The 22,672-nt window shown below is 38.2% G+C and overlaps 2 protein-coding genes across 4 annotated transcripts in view; one reads left to right on the top strand and one right to left on the bottom strand.

Moving 5' to 3' along the window:
- EIF2AK1 (eukaryotic translation initiation factor 2 alpha kinase 1) overlaps positions 1-22,672 on the top strand; it is a 37,602-nt gene that overhangs the window by 13,043 nt on the left and 1,887 nt on the right. Inside the window, exons 5-13 of one of the 2 annotated variants that reach the window (XM_077827461.1) lie at positions 1,169-1,268; positions 2,693-2,773; positions 3,185-3,284; positions 5,652-5,709; positions 6,496-6,865; positions 10,364-10,475; positions 12,769-12,875; positions 21,880-22,000; positions 22,138-22,217. In XM_077827461.1, coding sequence (XP_077683587.1) covers positions 1,169-1,268; positions 2,693-2,773; positions 3,185-3,284; positions 5,652-5,709; positions 6,496-6,865; positions 10,364-10,475; positions 12,769-12,875; positions 21,880-22,000; positions 22,138-22,217 — 1,129 coding nt within the window. The remainder of the gene's footprint in view (positions 1-1,168; positions 1,269-2,692; positions 2,774-3,184; positions 3,285-5,651; positions 5,710-6,495; positions 6,866-10,363; positions 10,476-12,768; positions 12,876-21,879; positions 22,001-22,137; positions 22,218-22,672) is intronic. The other variant, XM_077827462.1, reaches the window with a different exon arrangement.
- On the bottom strand, positions 14,189-22,631 carry ANKRD61 (ankyrin repeat domain 61). 2 transcript variants are annotated; one of them, XM_077827464.1, is made up of 4 exons: positions 22,330-22,631; positions 20,372-20,525; positions 16,809-16,903; positions 14,189-15,857 (listed from the first exon to the last, which is right to left on the bottom strand). In XM_077827464.1, the coding sequence occupies exons 2-4, from the start codon at positions 20,477-20,479 to the stop codon at positions 14,915-14,917; spliced, it is 1,146 nt and encodes a 381-aa protein (XP_077683590.1). In that variant the 5' UTR covers positions 20,480-20,525; positions 22,330-22,631; the 3' UTR covers positions 14,189-14,914. The 2 variants fall into 2 exon arrangements, with proteins under 2 accessions (XP_077683590.1, XP_077683589.1); XM_077827463.1 differs by lacking the exon at positions 22,330-22,631 and having other exon boundaries at positions 20,372-20,646.

Genomic DNA, 22,672 nt, shown 5'->3' with positions numbered 1-22,672 from the left:
TTTGATATAAACAGTATAAACCATTTCTAATTCTCACTCTGCTAATCTGTAAAAAATAATTCTCATGTAACGTGCCCACTGCTCACCTTGAATTTAAACCACCATTATTCAGTAAAGGCTTTGCTACTTTGCCTAAAATACACAGTAAAATATTTTCTAGTTTACTATACAATGATGATAAATATTTTAAACTAAAGTTGTCAAAATAGGACCAAAGTTCACCTTGTGGTGCAGAATCCTTTGAAATTTTCTACCAAATTTTTCAGAATAGCAAGTAACTAATCTGCAAATGGGTTTCCTAGTCATTAATGCTAATGAAACATATTTTTTTCTGTATTCCTTACAGCACTTATGTGTTAACTCAGTCTAACGTAATCTCTTCAGCAGGTCATCTTGCACCACTATTTCAATAAGACTGTGTCTGTACTTGCACTTTTTGTCTGTAAAATTTATGTCGCTCCTGGGTGTGAAAAAACACCTCCACCCCTGACTGACATAAGTTATATCTACAGAACAGTGTGGATAGCACTGTGTTGGCAGGAGACGCTCTTCCCACCGACGTAGCTACCGCTGCTCATTGTGGGTGGTTTAATCATGCCAGTGGGAGAGCTCTCTTCCGTCAGCATAGAGCGGCTACCTGGGACATCTTACAGTGGCGCAGTTGCATCAATACAGCTGTGCCACTGTAAGGTCTCTAGTGTAGACATAGCCGAAATCTCCCCCTTGAACTTCACAAAGTATTGCTGTTTGGAACATTAACCTTCTTGTTCACACACACTGTCAGCTTTCAGTTTGCACTATAGGGATAAAAGAAAAGGAGTACTTGTGGCACCTTAGAGACTAACCAATTTATTTGAGCATGAGCTTTCATGAGCTACAGCTCACTTCATCGGATGAAGTGATGCATCCGATGAAGTGAGCTGTAGCTCACGAAAGCTCATGCTCAAATAAATTGGTTAGTCTCTAAGGTGCCACAAGTACTTCTTTTCTTTTTGCGAATACAGACTAACACGGCTGGTACTCTGAAAACTATAGGGATAGTGTCATAGTACTTAGCTATTTTTCACAATGTAAATGAAGTTTCTGTGTCATCTCTATCTGTGACTTATTTAATTTTAGCTTGTGATTTAGTTTCACCAGTCATAAAATACACTTTTTTTTTAATTAGTGAAAAAGAAGTTTTCTTTGAAGCACAAACTTCACGCTATTTAAATGAATTTGATGAGATTGCAAGACTAGGAAAAGGGGGATATGGTACAGTGTACAAGGTATTTTTATCCTCTGTTTTAACAGCTTTGTTAATAACTGTTAGAGATGGAAATAGTTCACCTGGTTGTTTTTGTTCTTAATAATAGGCAATAAAACAAATGTGAACTGAAACTGTGTAAGAGGTTTTAGTTCTTCCTTTCAGAAGGGTGCTTTCTGAAGACTCCAACGCATTTTTGTCTAAAACAGAATATATTGTATGTTTCATGTACTTTCATGTACAGTCTTATTCTTATACTTGAATATGAGAGAACCCTTACTTCTCATATGAAGTACTTGAATTTATCTATATAAAATAAGGGAAGCTTATTTTGTTTTAACTGTGGTTGATTAAAAAAGAAAATTATTTAAATTTTGAACGTGGGTTGTACCAACCACTGGTTCATAGTAACTGTTATTTTTACTAACTATTTATATTGTAGTAGTGCCCAGAGGTGCCATTGTAGTGAGTGTTATATAAATGCCTAGAAAGACAGTTCTTCCCTCCCAGAGAGCTTACAGTCTTAGGGCTTGATTTGCAGTAATGCTGAGCACCCATAGTTCATGCTGGCTTCTCTTGGAGCAGCGGATGCTGAGTTCTTCTGAAAATTAGGTGTCAAGTAACTAACCTCGTTTCCTCTGTCAGCCATATTATTATGTTGGGTGGATATTTTATAAATCTAAAATAAAATATATTTTAGAAAATGAAGGTATTTAGTTTCAGACTCATAAGTCATGTAACTGTCTAAACTATCTGTTCAACCTTGTATGTAGCTGTGACACTCTGAATACCTTTCCCAGACTTGAGGATGAGCTCTTTGTAGCTCTAAAGCTTGTCTCTCTCACCAACAGAAGTTGGGCCAATAAATGATATTACCTCACCCTCCTTGTCTTTCTGAGTCATGTACTACTTGCCAAAGTTGTTTTAAAAATATTTAGTTGCATTGTAAAAATAAGCAATTATTATAATTACAAATATAATTATTATAATTATAATTCATTATTAGTATAACTCATTTCCTATCTAATGTTACCTCTCTAATGTTACAGCCCAAAGTCAGTAGTTAAAAATACAAAACATTTGTCAATATATCATTGGTGAGGCCATGCAGATCAAGAAGGAACGTTGTGGGCTGGGATCTGTAGTCTCAGTGAGCAGCACCCCATATTGATGGGAAGGATGGCTGCAGTGGTGTCTATTTCATTTTATGTAAGTTTTGACTTTTGTGCTGCTGTATATTAGGCAAAACTTGGACACCTCTGCATGAGACATTTAGGGCCAAATCCAGAAGACCTCCTCTAATGTCATTGAGAGGTTATCTGAATAAAGAGTGTAAGATTTTGATTCTTAGGAAACAAACTGTTGTTCAAATGAGTTTTTGATATATTGATCTAAATGTGTGAAATTTGCTTTTTCTGACTTTTCCCTTTTAAAAATTGTTTTCAGGTCAGAAACAAATTAGATGGTCAGTTCTATGCAATTAAAAGAAATCTTATTAAGAAAGCAACCAAAAGAGATTGCATGAAGGTATGAATTTATTTTTCCATGTTCAGATTCTCTGTTTAAGTCACTGCTTACTGTAACTGGTTCCTAATATAATTAGCAGTGGCATTAATGATGGTTATGGCAAAGTACTAAGTGGGCTTATCTCCTACTTTATGAATTTTGTATCTCATCATATCTTTCTAAACAGGTTTTATATTATTTTAGCGTATGTTTATTTAGCCCCAATCTGAATCTAATATAAAACATTAGTCTGCAAGATCTGAATTTTATTATCCTTAATGCTGCAAAATAATAATCTGTCCTCAAATTCTTAAATTCCAGTAAGAGGTAAAATAACTGTATCTAGAAACCTTTGGTTTTTTTCCCCTTTGAGTTCATCTTACAGTCAAATTAAAGGATGATCATAAAGTTGCTTTTTTCTCTTTTTTTCAGGTATTACGAGAAGTTAAAGTGTTGGCTGGCCTGCAACATCCTAATATTGTAGGCTATCACACTGCTTGGATAGAACATGTTCAAACAGCATGTCCAAAAGGGGAGTATTGTTTGTTATCATTGTAACTTCATACTTCCCATAAGCATGTCTGTTCTATTAATTTGCGGAACACTCAACTCTCAGAATTGATGAAGGAACCAGAGATTTTTCCAAACAGTTTTTCTAGGAAGCATGACAGTGGCCATCAGGTGCCCTTACCTACTGCATTGTCCTGATCAAGAGATTATCGGGGGTATAATGGTTAATTTAGAAATGCAGGACATCTAAATCTACCTATTAAAATATTTGAGTAGGATTTTGGGCGCTGCATAGGCTCCAGTTGAATCCAGTTTCCAAAAAAAAAAAAAAGCTCAGGCAAAGCATAGCAGTGTGGCTAGTTGTAGAAGGGACTCTGGGGGAAGGACTCACTTGAGACCTTTGGAGGAAAAGCACTGTGTATTAAGGAGGTTGAGAAAGAAGTTCATTTGCTAACAGATTCTGAAATCACAGATCTGTGGTGGAATCTGGCCATCCCTTTCCAACATTCTCTTCGTAACTGCCTCAGAAAACTTGAGAAAAATTGATGCAGTCTAGAAGTATTTTAATGGCAAATGTAAACTGCCTTTTACTTTGTTTTCCATATTAGGGTTTTAAAAATATTTGGTAAGATAAATTGAGGCTTCTCTGTAGCTTCTGAGCTTTCTGTTGGCAGAATCTGATTTTGAGACATCAACATCTGTCATTGACAGGAAGGCACGGTTTCTCGGTTTCTTTCCCCACACTTTTTCTCTACTATGCATCTCCTCTTGTTTTCCTTTTTCTTTGGTTTTCCCTATCTTTTCACTTCTCACCACATTACTTCTAGAATGCCTATGTCATAGCCCCACAACCCTCTCATCATTCTGGCAAGGAGGTCTTGATGATCCTGTTTCCTTCGCATAGCACAGAGGTGGGCAAACTATGGCCCATGGGCCACATCCGTCCCGTGGGACTGCCGTGCCTGGCCCTTGAGCTCCCGGCCAGGGAGGCTAGTCCCCGGTCCCTCCCCTGCTGCCCCCCTCCACCACAGCCTCAGCTCGCTGTGCCGCCAGTGCTCTGGGCGGTGGGGCTGTGAGCTCCTGCCGGGCAGTGCCGCGGCATGGCTGGCTCCAGCCGGGTGGCGCAGCTCTCAGACATGGTGCTCTGAGCGGCATCGTAGGGGGTGGGGATGGGCGGGGGTTGGATAAGGGTTAGGAGATCCCGGGGGGCAGTCAGGGAGCAGGGGGTGGTTGCATGGGGTGGAGGTTTGGGGGGCGGCGGTCGGGGAACGGGGGGATTGGATAGGTGTGGGAGTCCTGGGGGGCCTGTCAGGGGGCGGGGGTGTGGATAGGGGTTGGGGCAGTCAGGGAACGGGGGCTTGGATAGGGGGTGGGGTGTTGGGGGCCGGTTAGGAGTGGGGAGTCCCGGGGAGGGGGGCAGTCAGGGGACAAAGAGCAGGGGGTTTGGATGGGTCAGGGGTTCTGAGGGGGCAGTTAGGGGGCGAGGGCCAGGCTGTTTGGGGAGGCACAGCCTTCCCTACCCAGCCCTCCATACAGTTTTGGAACCCCGATGTGGCCCTCAGGCCAAAAAGTTTGCCCACCCCTGGCATACCAGCACTCCTGTGTATGAGTGTGTGTTACAGGCATGGAGAGAAGAATGCCAGTAGAAAAGAATACTCTGGAAGGTGGTGCCACAGGAATGCACACAGGCAACTTACTCATTGAGATGGAGAATACCAGTTGTTATTTCTATTTAAAATACTTGTGAGGTACACCTTACAACAGTGATGCGGACCATATAAGTATCTAGATTGATTAATAGATTATATGGTCTCCATCACCTTAGAAAAATATATGTTCCACATTTGTCTCAGAAACCTCTATGTATGGTAAGCCACCGAGTTACTGTTTTTCATAAACATGGTGTTTGATTAAAGTTACTTCCAAAATAAAATAAAGGGTTAGCTGGTGTACAAATTTCAGTTGCTTCCCATCTCTTTCACTAATTAAAATCCCCCTATTTCAGCATTAGCTGACATACTAATAATGCTTTCCTAAATATGAAAACTAAATTTAACATATAAACGAGAATTCAGTACATCCCTTACAGTGAGAGTTCCTTTTCCCTATAACACTTGGTTTTTCTTATTTTTTTTTTTTTTTTAAAAAAGAGAAGTGTAAAATATTGCACTTTTGAGGCCTGTTGGTTGGTTGAGAAATGCCCTCTATCATTATGTTTCCAGGGGTAAAAATATAGCAAGGCTGAATGAGGTTATGTATAGGTAAAACCCCTGCTCTTCATCGTAAGTTTTAGTAGTTTAATCAGTAGCTATACCTGTAATGTTAATATGCAATGAAATGTGTGTTTGTCTTGTTTTGTAAAATGTGACTTTTTCTGTTCATCTAATAGATAAGACAGTCCTGAAGTTGCAGTCACTCAAAAAGTCTTCTGACCAAGAAAGTGGCGAGTAAGTATTGCAGTGTTAAATGACAATATTAATCTGGGTTTAACATAGGGTCTTTCTCCATGTAACACTAAATGTTGTAGAGTTAAACTTGTATTACAGCAATATTACTTCCTTGTATCAAGTAGTGAACTATTAGGCATCAGTTATTCTTGTATTTGTTCCCCCTTTCATCAGATGTCTGAGAGTGAGAAAAGGTCTAACATTCCTCCTTGGGAGTTAACAGGGTCTATCACAATAGTATCTAACATTATTACTAGACATACAGACTTCACAAATTGTGTACTATTCACCAACAAGATTCAGTTCAGATTTAGCATCATTAGGGAGGTAGAGGGTTTCTATTCAACAGAAAAATGTGCGGATTTGCCATCTCCTCAAAGATGAGGTGGGTGGGAAGGGGGGAAATGTAAAAGCAACACTTACCAGCTGGAAGGGACACAGATGCAACAGACATCTGTCAAATGATCACGTGGGGCTGTAGCTGCTTGTCTCTGCCAAACTGAAAAGGTCAGCTATCAGAAATAAACACTCAGAAGAGTCTTATAAAGGGTGACCCTACAATGGCAATTGGGCAGTGGTAAGGTTTTTGTAGGGAAGGGGTAGAACTCCTGCTTCTAAGGGTAAAACAAATATTGGATATTATCCCAGTTTTACCAAGGTTTGAAATAGCCATATCTCTTTCTATAACATTTCCAAAATAAAAGCTGAAGTGCAATTCTGATGTCCGCCTCTTGTGGTGTTTAGTAGGTAACATACAATATATACTTATTGATTCCTTCTCTTCAGAGACCAGTGTCATATTCAAAATATGGAAAGCAGCAGTTCCATTATCTTTGCTGACTATACCTCAGAAGAAATTAAATCCTCTGGATATAACTTTCTTGAGAATCAAGATAATAAATCAGTGCAGCATATGGATATAACGAAAGATTTTACCAGTGGAGATGGTGAAGAAAGAATAAAAACGAATAAATGTGAACCACTCACTGACTCACAAGAAAGTTGCACAAATAGTACTGCCAGTGGACCAGTTCATTTTAAAAATCATCTATCACATGGACTTCATTCTAATCTGAATAAAGATATCATTTCAAGTGATTCTTGCACTGAAGACGAATGCTCCCAGAAACATATGTCGGTGCACAGGCAGTGTGAGGTAAATAAACCCCTCTTTAACTACAGTTAACTGATCTCTGATGTAATGATGTGTGCAGAGTAGTCTTAAGTAAGTGTGCCCTTGAATTATAACAGTGAATTCTATAAATGGTATGACTGGGATTGGAGCCAAAGTTGAGTAATTTTATCTCAATTGTTGCTTTTTTGAGTGGATAACATAATTACAGGGATGCTCACCACAAGAGTTGCCAAAATTTAGCATTAAAGAAAAGTCTATAATATTTGCAGAAAGAAAAGGAGTACTTGTGGCACCTTAGAGACTAACGAATTTATTTGAGCATGAGCTTTCGTGAGCTACAGCTCACTTCATCAGATGCATACCGTGGAAACTGCAGCAGACTCTATATATACACAGAGAATATGAAACAATACCTCCTCCCACCCCACTGTCCTGCTGGTAATAGCTTATCTAAAAGCCATTTCCAGCACAAATCCAGGTTTTCTCACCCTCCACCCCCCCACACAAATTCACTCTCCTGCTGGTGATAGCCCATCCAAAGTGACAACTCTTTACACAATGTGCATGATAATGAAGTTAGGCCATTATCATGCACATTGTGTAAAGAGTTGTCACTTTGGATGGGCTATCACCAGCAGGAGAGTGAATTTGTGTGGGGGGGTGGAGGGTGAGAAAACCTGGATTTGTGCTGGAAATGGCTTTTAGATAAGCTATTACCAGCAGGACAGTGGGGTGGGAGGAGGTATTGTTTCATATTCTCTGTGTATATATAGAGTCTGCTGCAGTTTCCACGGTATGCATCTGATGAAGTGAGCTGTAGCTCACGAAAGCTCATGCTCAAATAAATTCGTTAGTCTCTAAGGTGCCACAAGTACTCCTTTTCTTTCTGCGAATACAGACTAACACGGCTGTTACTCTGAAATCTATAATATTTGTCACTTTGGCTCTCTTCAGTTAAAATCATACATATAATTTTAAAAATCAGAAACGCTATTCTAGCAAAAAACAAAACAGAAAACCCACCAAAACCCAAATAAGCCAAAAAACCTCCGACATTCTGCACTAGTGACCAATCCAAACATTGCTGATGAATGCACCTAAATGTGGAGTGTGTGCAAGTTTTCAGTTATCTTCCAGTCAGGCAATGTCACTTATGGAGAAAAAGAGGGAAGCAGAAGCACATGGAAAAGTGGGAACCTCTTGGTGAAGTGTAAATACTGAGGAGAAAGAGACAACTGAGCGTCTGGGGTGGGGGTGGAGCTGCGTAGCCATGTCAGGAAGGTCTCAAGGCCCTGCTGCTGTCAGAGTTCCCACATAATGAAATCCTCATTTTGGCATGGGAGTGTTGTTTCCAAAGATCTGCAGCTTTTATGGAAGTGTCCTCTGGAATTCCTGGAAGGGAGATGCAGGGAAAGAGAAGATAAGGGGCAGTACTTGTGGGTGTGTCAGAATTTACTGGCTAGTGATGATAGGCTGGGTCAGGAGCCAAGAGTTCTAGGAAAGAGGGTGTTATGTGTGTAGAAATTAGCGGGTTAAGATTTAGTGGGGCTGGGTTTAGATTGTGCTGCAAATGGTGAAGAGGGAGCATAAATAGCGGAATTGAGGAGAGGGCAAGGAGAGATTAGGGCTTGTGTTAGTGGGAAGTAATCTTCAGGGGACAGGAAGCATCGAAAGCGAGAGAGTTGGGTGAGGCATGAAGTTGATGTGTATTAAATGACTTGATTAAAGGTGCTGGGAGATACATGGGTGAAATTTGGACTTTCAGGAAGTGGGGTGGAGAGTAGGAAGTTTGAGAGAAGGAATCCAACATGGGCCATGTTTTTGGAGGATTATCAGGGAAGCAGTTGCAGGACAGGAAGCAAAGGTTTTATATATGTAAAATAAACCAAATAGAAGATACTATTAATTAACACGTTAATTGTATATTTAATAGGTTTCAGGGTAACAGCCGTGTTAGTCTGTATTCGCAAAAAGAAAAGGAGTACTTGTGGCACCTTAGAGACTAACCAATTTATTTGAGCATAAGCTTTTGTGAGCTACAGCTTAGTCTCTAAGGTGCCACAAGTACGCCTTTTCTTTTTTGAATATTTAATATTCATACTTCTGAGGACTTAGCATGTGTTCAGTTGTACAAAATGCTGCTCTTTTTCGTTCCACCCTTCAAAAGTGCACGTGGGTTTCCCAAGCAGATCCTGCTAGATGAACATATGCCATGTGGGCTGCAAGTGAATCCACAAACATCAGGAAATATAAATTCTATCCCCATTTTCTCAAAAAAACCCACCACTATTAAAAAATGTTGTGAAAGTGGAGAGAGTATTTGAAAGTAGATTTCTGTTTTGAGTTTTCAAAGTGTTGTTAATAACAAAACTTCATTTAAAAAAAAAAATCAAAATCCTATTTAAAGCTGATCATTTTACCTTTAAACCAGTGATATGTCTTGCTTCTCAAAATATCTGTTGTGAAAGTTTTTAAAGATGTTTGCTACAATCATCTAATTATCAAATGAACTAACACATTTTGAGAAACTGAATATGTAATTGCATAGTCAATGTGCTAATAAATAATACAAGCTCTTCTCCTGTTTCTGCTCCTATTGAAATCATTGGCAGAGCCCCCATTGATTTCAGTGGTGCAGGATCAAACTGCTAAAAGACGGAGAAACTATGTAATAATACGATACAAAGCTGTATGGAACCAACTACAGTGTCTTTCTTTATCAGTTGGGATATGGACTACAGCTGGGTATCTATCAAATATGACATTAATATCTTAAAGGGACATTGTTGGGTAGTTGAGGTCCAATTTTAGGGTTTTCCTGTGAGGATATGAAATTGATATTTATGTTTATAAATTGAAAACAGTAATTGAAAATAGCATTTCAACTCAACAGTGATCGCACCCAACCACTGCAGGGTTGTACTAGTGCAACATCAGAAGATGAAACTGACTATAAGGGAAAAAAATAAATTGATTAGTCCGGTCTGAATGCATTTTGCTCTAAAGGCAGTGAGATCCAGTGTTATCTTGATTCTGGTATTACATTTATCAAAACAAATATATCTTCCAATATTGATATTCTTATAAATTATTTTCTTTGGTCAGAATGCTTCCCTACATAGTCCATCTGAAAAAGGGAAAAAAAACCCTAAAATCTTTCCATAGACTTACCCAGATACGCCTGAATATCTTAGGAATATCTGTCATGTTGTGTTAGCTTTTATTATTTTATCATCATCATTCTGGGACCAACATGGCTACAACTACACTGTATACGGCTTGTATTATGCTTTTTAAACGGTTATTACTTAGTACCATTTGAGGAATAAGGAAAGCAAAATAATGGTACATTCTCTTCTCTCACCTAAAACACAATACATTTAATAGCACTTTATCTGCCATCCACTCCGTACTCAATCTTAGTTTAAAACTGCAGATCATTTGTCTTGAAACAAAATTGTATAAGTGATCATCCCTTATATTACAGTGAAAAAATATGTACCAATATTTTCCTGTTAGATGGAGTATTGTCTGATGCTTCATATACAGATGCAACTGTGTGATATCTCCTTGTGGGACTGGATTGTTGACAGAAACAAAAGATGTGGTGTGCGAACAGAGGAATCTTCCAGTAAGATTTATAGTTTGTTTTTACAATATAAATACTTACAGGGCAAAAAAAAAAAAAATGTATTTTGATTTTCTATTTGGAAGTCAATATGTTAGATTTCATATTTTATTGAATAACATGGACTTTGGTTATTAGGTCCTTTTCCCCCTTTCATTCAATCAGAATAACAGTAATTTAGTAAAATGTGTGTAGTCTGTACAGGTGAGGTGTTTGTAGAAGAGACTTAAAGTTCACCCAGAAGTGAAGGGTGAAACTATGCATGAGAAATAGGACTAATCTGGAGAAGTAGAGCTGCTGTTGAGAAGGCCTGTCCCTTTTCAATGAGCAGTTTAGATTATGTAGATTTTGTTCCTTTTCCAGAACAATGTCAAAGTTGATCAGAATGAGCTATGTTCCAAAAACAGGTGTAATAATTCTTAATTGTGGTTGCTTGGTCTGTTAAACATTAGTTTTCAATGACAAGGAGATAGCTTAATAGTTGATTTCTCTAATGCAGTGGGGTTACAACGCAACTGAAAGCTTTAAAATTTGTTCTTGGAAAAATGAAAAACATCCTACAGCATTATTTTAATTGACCATAGTGGATTTAGCATCTGGTCCCAATCAGAGGAGTTCTTAGATGGTGATGTCAGCAGGCTTCATTGACTGTTGATATCTAGAGGGACAGGTCTTTTAAGGTCAGAGCATTAAAGATATGCTCTACCCCTTTCATAGTTAGTGTGAAAAGAAATCTACTTAACACAGATTATTCTATAGAACTGTAAATGTTGAAATGAAAAATGTGTCTTTAACTTGATGTCTTATCAGATCACTTTTGAGAACAAATTTTTTGTTATATTCTTTGCATGGAGTGAGATTTCCTACCTGCTTGGTTTTTATTTGTTTCCCCCTCCACCCTTCCCTCCCTACAACTAGTCTTTTTGGTCTCTTAAATTAAGCAAGATTGGGCCTGTTTGAGAATTGGATAGAAGAACTCCGGTATAATTTATTCTTAGTTTGAAAAAACATTGACAAAGACTCACACAAGAGGATGTTAATGAAACCAAGTAGTTATAGGGTGAAAGGTAAACTGCAACCATTGGTTAGAAACTAAGAAACAAGAGTAGGAATAAATGATCACTTTTGAGTGTAGCAAAAGGTTAATATTGGGGAGCCTCAGAGTTCTGTACTAGGAGCAGTGTTTAATATATTTATAATCTAGAAAAAGAGTTGAACAAAATCAGGTGGCAAAATTTGTAGGTGACTGTTTAGGTTAGTCAAGGCTAGAGAAATCTGAAAACCTAAAAATGATACAAGAATAGGCAGTATGATAATAGGTGGGTTAGGCTCTATAAAGAATAGAGTATAAAATAATACAGAAAATATGCCATTATATTAAATTGGCATGCCCTTAGCTGGAATATTGTGTTCAGTTCTGGTCACTTGATCTCAAAGAGATATAGCAGAAATGAAAAGGGCTCAGTGAAGGACAGTGAAAATGACTGAAGGCACAGAAAGACTTCTGAATGAAGAGCGACTGAAAAAACAGATTATGTGGTTCAGAGACGAGACAAGTACGAAGGAACATGATAGGGGTATACAGAATGATGAATGGTAGAAAGATGTCAGCCATTTTCAGCACCATCTTGTTGGAGCAGAGATCAGTGAGACAGGCACATCAGTGTTGAGAATTTCAAAGCAGTAACAGGGATTTAGCCATACCTCCTCCATGAATAATAGCGGATGTGAGGTTAAATCTCTTGCATTACTTTGAAACTCTCAACTCATGATTCTAGGAGAGAGAATAACCTCTTACCTGAAAGTTTTTCACTTTTATTCTTTCATACAACATTTTTGGATCCTGTTTAGGAACCAGAGGACCAGGAACTTTTATGATTTAAACTCCACAGGACATTTCAATCAAATCTAAAAGCAACCAATTTAACACCGATAAAAGTAAATACTTTTTTTTACAGAAGTCATAACTTTTGACAGTTTCCATAAGCTAATTATCATTGATGCTTAGTAAGATTCAGAAGAGAATTAGACATGCGAATAATGAGCACATTCACAATTAGATGAGAGAGAGAGAGGATATAAGCGGTCTTTCTTTAGAGCTCATACACCAGCCACTATCTTAAAGAAGAAATTTCCTATTTACACCATGGGAAATCACTTTTAACCTATGCTAATTTTATTTAGACTGTCTTCATGTTTGCAGATAAACTGACACACCATTTTACCATAGATTTATAAGGCATTTTAGTTTTAGCAAAATCAGCTGAAATAATTAAAAATTTTAAATTGTTTTAAGGTCCTTACCACCTTGTGGATGTCAGCTGGACATTAAAATTTTTTCAAGAGTTACTAGAAGGAGTATACTATATACACAGCAAGGGAGTCATGCATCGAGACATTAAAGTAAGTTGAAAAATTATCATTCGAGGATGCAGTGTGGCCTAGTGGATGAAGCACTGGACTTGTATTCAAAAGACCTGGGTTCTATTATCAGCTTTGCCACTAGCATGTTGGGTGACCTTGGGCAACTTATTTCAGCTCTCTTTGCCTCAGTTTCCCCATGTGTAAAATGGAATAATGATACTGACTTCCTTTGAAAAATACCTTATAACTAGGTATTATTATTAAAGACAGGAAAGACCATTTGTGTTATGTAGGTGCTGATAGTGGCTCCATAGCTAAGGCTGAGCTGAGTTTTGCACTTAAAAAGAAGATTCAATCACTTCATGTATGAAGAATATACTGCACCATCCCCAAAATTACAGCACTTTATGTCGGAATGAAGTTGCTGAAAATTTACAAGTAAACCTATAATTAATTAGAGTTAAAATTAATTAAAATAGGTTCCTTTAAGAAATTTAGCACTGTTTGTCAGAATATTATATGTCCCAAATGATCTCAGGTTAGGCATTTTCTATCTATAAGGCTACGTTTTAGTCATGGGTATTTTTTAGTAAAAGTCATGGACAGGTCATGGGCAGTAAACAAACATTCACGGTCTGTGACCTGTCCATGACTTGTACTATATACCCCTAAATTTGGGGCATGGTGTGTGGGAGGTGTTGGCGGGGCTCGCAGGCTCCCTACCTGTCTCCACACCTCCCCGGAAGCAGCGACATCCCCCTCCCTCAGCTTCTAGGCAGAAGTGCAGCCATGCAACTCTGTGTGCCGCCTCTGTCCCCAGCACCAGCTCTTCAGCACCCATTGGTCAGGAGCCATGGCCAATGGGAGCTTTGGGGTCAGTGCCTGCAGATGGAGGCAGCGCGCAGAGTGCCAAGGCTGTGCCTCTGCCTAGGAGCTGAGGAATGTCATTGCTTCTGCGGAGCCCCCTGAAGTAAGCGCTGCCCCCAGCCCTCACCCCCTCCTGTGCTCCAGCACCCAGCCCTGAGTCCCCTCCTACACCCAAACTCCTGCTGCTGCTGGGGGCGGTGGCCCGAGACTGCCCCAGCAATGGCCGGTGTGGCTGGCCACGGGGCCACCTGAGCAGTTCAGGCAGCCCCTGGGCCAGCTGCACTGGCTTCTGCAGAAGTCCTGGAAAGTCACAGAGTCTGTGACCTCCGTGACAAACTCACAGCTTTATTTATCCAGCAGACGGATAAATCTTGAATAGACCTGATCCAATGGGTATCTTTTGAAACTACATTTTAGTATTAATGGTCATTTTTTTTCTGTTTATTTTCCTTCAGACTCTGTTAAGGAAGAAAATTATTGTCTTCAGAGAAACTCACCAAAAATTGCTCTCTTTCCAAATGGTTATCTGCTATTGTTCTCAATGGCACTGAAACCACATGCTGCCTTTAACCAACATGGCCCCTGGTTCTATTCACCGTCTTCTCACAGTACACCTCCAGACCGCGTAAGGGTTCACCATTTTCCCCGAGGGCAGCTTGACTTTGTTCCCATTAAGAACAATGAGAGCCAAATTTTTAAAAAATCTAACAAATTAGAACTTTTGTCCTTACATACTCCTGAGTAACCTTGATTGATGACAATAGATATAGTTATAAGATTATTGTTGACTAATTGGCTTTAATTATGAGAATTTGTAGAATATCTTGCTTGGGTTTTTCCTACTTAAACTGAAAACATAAGAAATAGACTGAATGTGTAATTTCCCCATCCCATTCTCTTGGAAGTTCATTGGCTGTCTTTCTAGATATTGTACTTAAAATCGTGATTACACATGAAAAGTATTAGGTGTTTAAAAAAACCCCTTGATTATTAAAATTACATTTGAGAGAAGTTAAGAGCTGATTCAAAACACACATACAGTATTAATATGCATCCCTGATTCATGTTTAATTTTTCATTACACAGTTTCAGGATCAGCAGTTTCTCAATTCACTTTCTCATGTAGGTGTGTGTCACTGCATATGTCACACACATTAATCAAATCTTCCAGAATCATTTATCTTTGTGACTGTTTAAGTCATGAGATTTATTTACCAAAGTTGTGAGTAGTCCTGGTAGTTGTATACAGTATTCCACACAGTTACGGGAAGTTGTTTTTTCAAGCATTGTTTGTTTTTTTCCCCATATATTCTTCTGACAGTGATTTTGCAGATGTCCTGCAGAGACCACATGTTTTGTGATAATTTTATGAGAAAGTCTCTTTGTATTTGAAATTCTCGGAGCAGAAGTCCAGTGGGTAGATCTCCTTGATAATTGGTTAGCTTCAATGGGTATGAGAGGTTTAACAACTTATTTAACAGTGATATACATCTTAGATTTGACCTGTGTTGAAGAAACAGAAAAAGGGGAGATTGCCCTTGTCTTGTTAAAATGTTAACATCTGCATGGTAATCTACGAGGAGATCAACTATTTCTTTTCTTCCTCCCAAGCAAGCATCATGAATAGCTGCTCGTCCTTCACAATCTTGAGTATTTACTTTCGCTCCATTAATTAACAGTAAACGGATGCAATCTATATCAGCAGCTAAAACTGTGCCTGCTTTAGATGATGCAGTGCATACTGCAAGCTGAAGAGCAGTTTTTCCATAAGTTGGAAGAGTACAATTAATGTTTGCTCCACAGGTGATTAAAGTTTCTGTTACCTCCTTGTTCAAATGCTCTGCAGCAGTGTGAAGCACTGTCTTGCCAAACTCATCTCTGTCATCTATGTTGGCACCATTCTCAATTAGAATAGATATAGCTCGAGAGGCTCCAGAGTGTAAGGCTAAATGCAAGGAGCTGTGTTTGTAGTTACTATCCATTTCAGGGTCTGTTTGAACTCCCTTCTCACACAAGATACGAAGACATTCTTCTGCATTACTCTGTGTAATTGCCAGGTTTCTCTGAAGTCTGGTCAAGATGTCTGTCCCAGTTATATAAATATTTGGCCAGTGTAGTAGTAGCAGGTGAAGTGCTGTGTAACCTCTGTTATCTCTAAAATATAAAAATGTAATAAGTTAATTCTCTTAAGTTCAGTAAACATCAAGTGGCTTACGTAAAGATATCAAAGTAAAACATTTTAAACAGCGAAAACAGTTTAGACTAGCATTGCTAAACTGGTAGGACATGACCTGGCAGTGGGTTCCATGCCATCAGTTGAGAGAACAGGAAAATCTCTGGGTCACTAAAACCCAGTAGCTGGGGTTGGTGACAGGCAGAACAGCTCCCTACTTACCCTGGCAGCCAGTCACAGAGTTGCTCCTCCGCTTCTCTCTTCCCTGCCTTAATTATGCTCAACTCTGGAGCTTGGGAAGGGAGAAGACTTCACAGCACCTAGGATCTTTGCTACCCCAGAGTTGAGCAAAGCGCAGGCATAAAGAGGAGTATGTTGGGAGGCAGGCAGAAACTCCTACTATACTCCCGACCTAAATTCCACAATCCTTTGTGGTCAAAAGATTGTGGGATGGGATGATTCTTTGGCTGTTTTGTGAGTGGCACATCAAAAAAGGTTGGGAACCACTGTTTTACATTATTTATTATTTGGGACTAACCCATTTTTGTCCAGTCCTTTGTCTTTCCCGCTTTGTTTTCAGTTTGAGATATATCTGTTCTTCCTTCATTTATTTGTAGCCACAGTAGCTGGCAGTATAGTGAGCATATTCACATTTTCTACCCTAATTTGTGTACTGTGTCCATGTTATCCTGTGTCCCTTCAGTTATGTATTTCTGCATATGTTAAATGATCTAAAAATAAAAAAACTCCACATTCAAAATTATGACCTCCAGAGATCTTGCCACATAGTGTGGAAAATCCTGCACATCAACACCTGTAAAAAATATAAGATCTTAATCACTAAGGGAGCCCTAAAATTATATTCCACTTTAATATGCAATTGTGCATATTCTTGACGGAGTGCAACGTGAGAGTGACTCCAAATGCCCTACCTTATTTTTGGGTCAGCACCAGATTCCAGCAAACAACGCAAGCTCTTTTCTCTTCTGTGTTTGGCAGCTAAGTGAATTGGAAGAATAGACTGATCCTGTTTGGAACCAAAAATATGTATTTGTTAATATATTTCTGAGTTTTGTAATCTACAGTCTGACTTTGCTTGAAGGTGAATTAGTTTATCTAGTACAGTTTGTGACAAGCATGTGTTCGCTGGATAAGGTTAGGTGTAACCAGTCTTCCTTAGTCCCTTGATAAATGAGAGCAGAGGGAGGCATTTGCCTGAATAATGTTGGCATACTTGCTGTCTACATCTCAGATTGCAGAATTTGGTCCACTAAAGCATCAAACCAATAGCAGAATATGTTCTGCAGAATTTAGTTGCAAATAATACTTAAGAACCTTGTATTTTTTAAAAAAAACAACAACTCTGATTTATCTGCCTATTGAACATTTGAATTTTAATATTAATTTACTTGAAAGAGCGTAGTCAAGTGTGTCCATAATTATAGTAGTTAAGGATTGAATATTAGAAATTTGATTATTTTTCTAGAGTTGGGCTTTTAAGATTTCTAATCATTCATTGTTTGAAAAAGATAAAATCAAGAAATTTGGGTCACCTAGTGTGTGTGTGTGTGTTAGATATAAAGCTGTGCATGTGCATCTGTCTGAGTCTAGTGAGCAGATGGGGTAAACGTACCATCCTGAAACTGTCAAAGACAGACTGCCTTCCTGGGATTTCAGTCAAGGTTGTTCCGTGAGCTGTATGTGTGTTTGTGCTACGTACAGATTTAGGAGTATGTTGACTTACATCTTACGCTTCTGCTTTTCTTATTATAAAGCAATAACGGTAACAATATTGTAATTAAAGAAGACTAGGAAGAAATATCCCCTGTCTGTCCATTTCTTCCCAAATAAGGATTTTAACTATTCACCTTTCTTGTTCTTAATAGTAGTTGTCTTCACCCCAATTCTTTCTGACAGTCTTGTAGTTTTCTTGGTAGTGTACACTATATCTTACAGATGCAGACTGAAATAACAGCATTTGTGTGTTCTTAGGAAGGCAGAGAAACCATCATCCAACAATGTTCCCTGTGTTTGCTTCTGACTTCTTGCTTTGTTTCAAGCTCCCCAATATGCTTGGGACAATCTTCCAATCAATACTGGCCAAAACATCCTTGGCAACACTTAGAAAGCCACTTAGATTGATACATACCATTTGAAATGCCCCCATCATGTTTTGTATTAATTCTATCTACTGTATTCACTTATATCCTCAGATACTAAGTTTTCTGTGGGCAGAATTTTTTACTTATTTGGCATGATGGTAAATTGCTACATAAATAATACCCTATTTTTAATATGAATGGGAAAGTTCATACATTTCTTATGGGTAGTACAGTTAATGAGTTCCAGGCTGACTATAGTAGTGCATTTGTGCTGTGTTCCTGTACATATCTGGTATGTTCTGACATCCCTTCCTAATGAAGACATTCCATGGAAAATGGCTGCCTTCTGTTTAATTGGAATTTATTGTAAAAATGCATAAAACACTGTCTTGGGGTGGTCCCCTGAGAGTCCCCTGAGGCCTTAACCACTCCAGGTCTCCATCACCACCACTGAATTTTATTGTATTTCATATTGACAGTGAGTCACCAGCTCCATTTGCTTCTAGGAAAGGATACCGTAGCAGCAGCTAGTCCTGCCTACTTCTGCCTTCCTTAAGGCTCCCAACTCTTCCTCCTGTACTTCCTTCCTGTGTGCTTTTACAGGCCTAACTGCTGGGATTACTTCTACCTTGTTAGTCCCTTGGGTGTACCCCTACTCGGTTAATTAGCCACTGCCAAGTGCCTGTCTTTCAATTAGAGCTCAATTAATATAAATGACAGAGATAACTCCTGAGTCAGCACATCCTGTTACAAACACACTGGCTAACTGGGAATCCTTTGTACTAACAGTTCATAATTAGAGGAAAAATAACACAGTTAAGCAATCTCTTTTTCATGATGCCCATATCTTTTTGGGGAGTTGATGCCTTACTCCACAGGGATACACACTACTATCTCATGATAGTATGTACAGGCTTAAATGATTGTTCAGGATAGAGCTGTGGCTAGGTAAATGATGAAAAGGAAGGGGACAGGATTAGTAAGGCTAGAAAAACTGGAGCTCTACTGATGGTTATCACTAATTCTATACTGTATTACACCCATATTTTTAACCCATTCATCTTACTCTTGGAAGCTTAATAGAGGTTTTTTTCACTGTTCAACATATGTATGGTTATCACATATGTGGCTTCTGACAACCTAGTCCAGTCTCTCCCATCTTCATCTGGCTTTTCATGTGGGAACTTTGTACCACAGCTTCCTTGCTGTTGGGAGTGATTTCTCTTAATTTATGCTTTGGGCTGGTCATGGGCATCAGGCAAACTGGGAGGTTTGCTAGTGAAATAAACCACTTGGCAGTGTGGGTGCAGCCAGAAAGTTGAGAGAAAGGCGGAGCTTCCTGACCCTTCCTCCTCGTAGCTGAGATTGAGAGTTTTTTGTGTAGATGTTCTTGTCGATTGTCTGGGTTTAAATTAAAACTCATACTTTACAATAATTTAATCAGTAGGATTGCAGAATACAAATTAATTAAAGAAAAAGGGAAGGAAAGGAAAGGAAAGGAGAGTATTTATTGGCTGATTTTCTTCTATCACAGTCTTAGTACTCAATTGGCTTCTTATACTGCAGTAGCAGGGAGGAAAAAAGAGGGCCAGAATACAGCCTATGTCTGAGAGCTTGAGCAAACAGGTACTGTGTGTAAGATTTCTGCTGGTCGGTGACTTCTGCAATACTTATGACAGAATTATTAATGATGAAGTGAGTGGCAGCTTTAACTCTGAATTTCACTGCCGTTAGTTTAGATGAACACTATCAAGTAGCCCTTGAGTTTGACAGGCACCAAAACTTAGCATATCTTAGAAATACCATTTTTAATACATTTCTTGATTCTGAAAAATATGACACAAACCAGTTACAGTGATAAAATTCCCATTTGTAAGTGGGGTCTCTACCAGCAAACCTAAGATGTTTTGTTTTTATGATCAGTCATTTTTTTAGAAGGTATAGCATTGAATTTCACAGATGTCTTGTAGCTAGTCTGTTAATTACTTGACCATACAATTGAGTCAAATCACTGGGTCATAGTAAACTACTTTCTGAGATTGTGGAGCTTGTGGGATTTATTCTGCCTCATATATTTATGAATGGGGTTTTTTTATGGATGGAAAGTGAATGTCAGATGGCTTTGTTTCGGTCAGGAATTTTTAAAAAGAGGAGCCTAATTTCAGGCACTCATAAATCCATATTTTTAGACCCAAAATAAATAGTCTTGGTTATCAAGAGCTGAACACCCAGTAGGATCTAACCAGTCAAATATAGAGTTAGAAGCCCCCATTTTTTAATATTAACCTTGTGATGTTTTTAATTAATTAGTTGAGGAATTTATTTTGTGAATTTTAAATAGCATCTTAACTCTGTGGATTTAAAAATAATGATAATTTAGGTCAAATGGTTACCTGGATTGACAGTGTTCTTCTGCACTTAGAGTTATCCCAAACAATCAGTGGTTGATTGACAGGTTGGTGTGCTAGTAAAGCTTTAATGTTGGTGCTGTCATCTTTCATTATTGCTTCATATAGTTTTGCTTGGAGTGGCTTAAATCCCTTCCGCCTACAGGAAGAAAGGGAGTAAGTGAAAGGATCAGAGTCAGTTGTGGGTGTGCTGGCTCCCTTGGTTATGTTACCCATGGTAAGATACATTTAGTTTGTAGTGAGAATACATGGCCCAAAGAAAAGGCAGAATTTTGGACTCTGCCATGGGAACTGTATCACTCTCTGTGATGTTGCAAGATGTCTGGTTCTAGAACAGATTTGAAGTCTGGTTTTAAAGTTACAACTACCAGCAGAATACTAATTGATATTTGTCTGCTTCATATGTTTGTCGGACATAATTATTGTGGTGTATTTTTAAGTATATAACATTCCCTCAGTGCTTGTGTAACATTTTAGAGTTGCTATAAAATAATCAAGATAATAAATGTGGACAATGCATTAAATCATTCACGGCTCCACTCCCTCACCCCAACCAGGGCAGGATTATTTTGTATAGTTCATTTGTCAAGCAATAGGGTTTTTACTTCCCTTTTGGGGAATTGTATTGCATCCTAATACATTTCACTGTGGAGATTATTTTCTGGTATGCAGCCTAAATTTTCTATTTAATTTCATACCATACTCTTCTAACACATTAAATAATTCTCCTTTCTTGGTTTAGTTTGCAGGTATTTTAATTTTTTTTTAGCATTTTCTATCTTAATGGTCATCTAGCCAAATTTAAATTTAACATATTAAGATATTTTAATCTTTCTTCATATATCAATACTTTCTGCCTCCTAATCCCTTGTGCTCTTTGCTAGACTCTTTGCAATTTATCAGTGTATTTCTGATAATGAGTTACCCAGAATTGAATGTCCTATTGGAGATGTGGTCACTAGAGCCATTTGGAGAAGAGGAACTGTTATGTTATGCTTCAGTATAGAGAGTCCACATTTTTTTTTTGTTTGCTGCCATATCATACATTAAATGGTCTAAATTTGCTGTGCACTATCATGCTAGATCTCTGTTTGTCAGGTTTCCCCCTCCTGTTAAAGATCAGTTTAATATTATTTCCCCTCAAGTCTGTAAGCTTGTATTTTTTCCAATGTTAATTCTTGTTTTGTTATTCTTTGCCCATGTTCCTTTTCTCTCTAGAGCCTCAGGTGTTGTATGTCTGCCTCCACTGGTGTTTGCATCATCATCTGATATAACACCACCTGTGAATTTCATTTTTGCTCTCTTTTACTAGGTCGTTAATGCAGATGTTAAATAATTAGTAATTAACTATTATAGGTGTTGTTCGGTTTTATCATCCTGAAGACTACAAGGAATATTACAATTTTTGGAACTTAAATAGAGAAACGTTACTTCAGAATATTAAAAAAAACATTTTTTTTAAAGTAAGAGATTGATACAGTCTATTTTTGTAGCCCAGAAATGTTTTTCTACATGGATCAGACCACCATGTGAAAATAGGAGATTTCGGACTGGCTTGCAGAGATATTATACAGGAAAACCCAAACCACTGGTTAACAACAGAGAAGATAAATGGTAATTAAAAAAACACATTAGGTTTTCAATTAAAAAATTAGCTATGCATTATTGAAAGGATTGTTTAAATCATTATCAATTTTTATAAATGAAACTGGAGACACTGAAGCAATTTAAATTCAGTTTCTTTTTTGTAGGACTAAAACATACTTCAGGAGTCGGTACTTGTCTGTATGCTTCACCTGAACAGTTGCAAGGATCTCACTATGATTTCAAGGTAGTGACAATTGTTTTTTCCTATAAAGTTTTAAAAATACTTTAGTGTGAAGTACTGTCTGCCCAGCGTTTGTTATTTTGATGTACTTTCTTTAGGTTAACAGCGTGATTACCTTTGTCTTTGCTCCTTAAATACATCTTTTTCAAGAAATCATATGGCTTTGAGTCTTTTCAGAGCTTAATTTTAAGAGTAACATTTCTCTAAAAAGAAAAGATTAAAAATGAATGACTTAAATGTAATGAAACAAATGTATACTTGTTTTTAAAAGAAATGCTTGTTAGGGAGTAGGAACAAAACTCTAGGCCTCCTGCTGGGCAGTTACACTGTTACTCTGAAAACTGTAGCTAGTAAAGTTTCCTCACTACTGGCTGACACATAGGTTTCAGTTCTGCCTTTTTGTTGTGCACCTCCTGTGATGAGGTTGTTAATGTGTACGCTAAGACTTTCTTTAGCAA

This window comes from Eretmochelys imbricata, chromosome 10 (genome assembly GCF_965152235.1).
Source record: "Eretmochelys imbricata isolate rEreImb1 chromosome 10, rEreImb1.hap1, whole genome shotgun sequence".
Taxonomy (NCBI): domain Eukaryota; kingdom Metazoa; phylum Chordata; order Testudines; family Cheloniidae; genus Eretmochelys; species Eretmochelys imbricata.
Note: the sequence above shows the minus strand (reverse complement) of the source record. Positions and strands in the feature narration are given on the sequence as shown.

Excerpts from the sequence above, each read along its gene's own strand:
- ANKRD61 (XM_077827463.1), bottom strand. The coding sequence starts at position 20,614 with ATGTATCTTACCATGGGTAACATAACCAAGGGAGCCAGCACACCCACA. Across the intron at positions 16,904-20,371 it reads GAAGAACACTGTCAATCCAG|GATCAGTCTATTCTTCCAAT; the intron begins GTAACCATTTGA and ends GGTTCCAAACAG. Across the intron at positions 15,858-16,808 it reads GGTGCTGACCCAAAAATAAG|AGATAACAGAGGTTACACAG; the intron begins GTAGGGCATTTG and ends TTTATATTTTAG.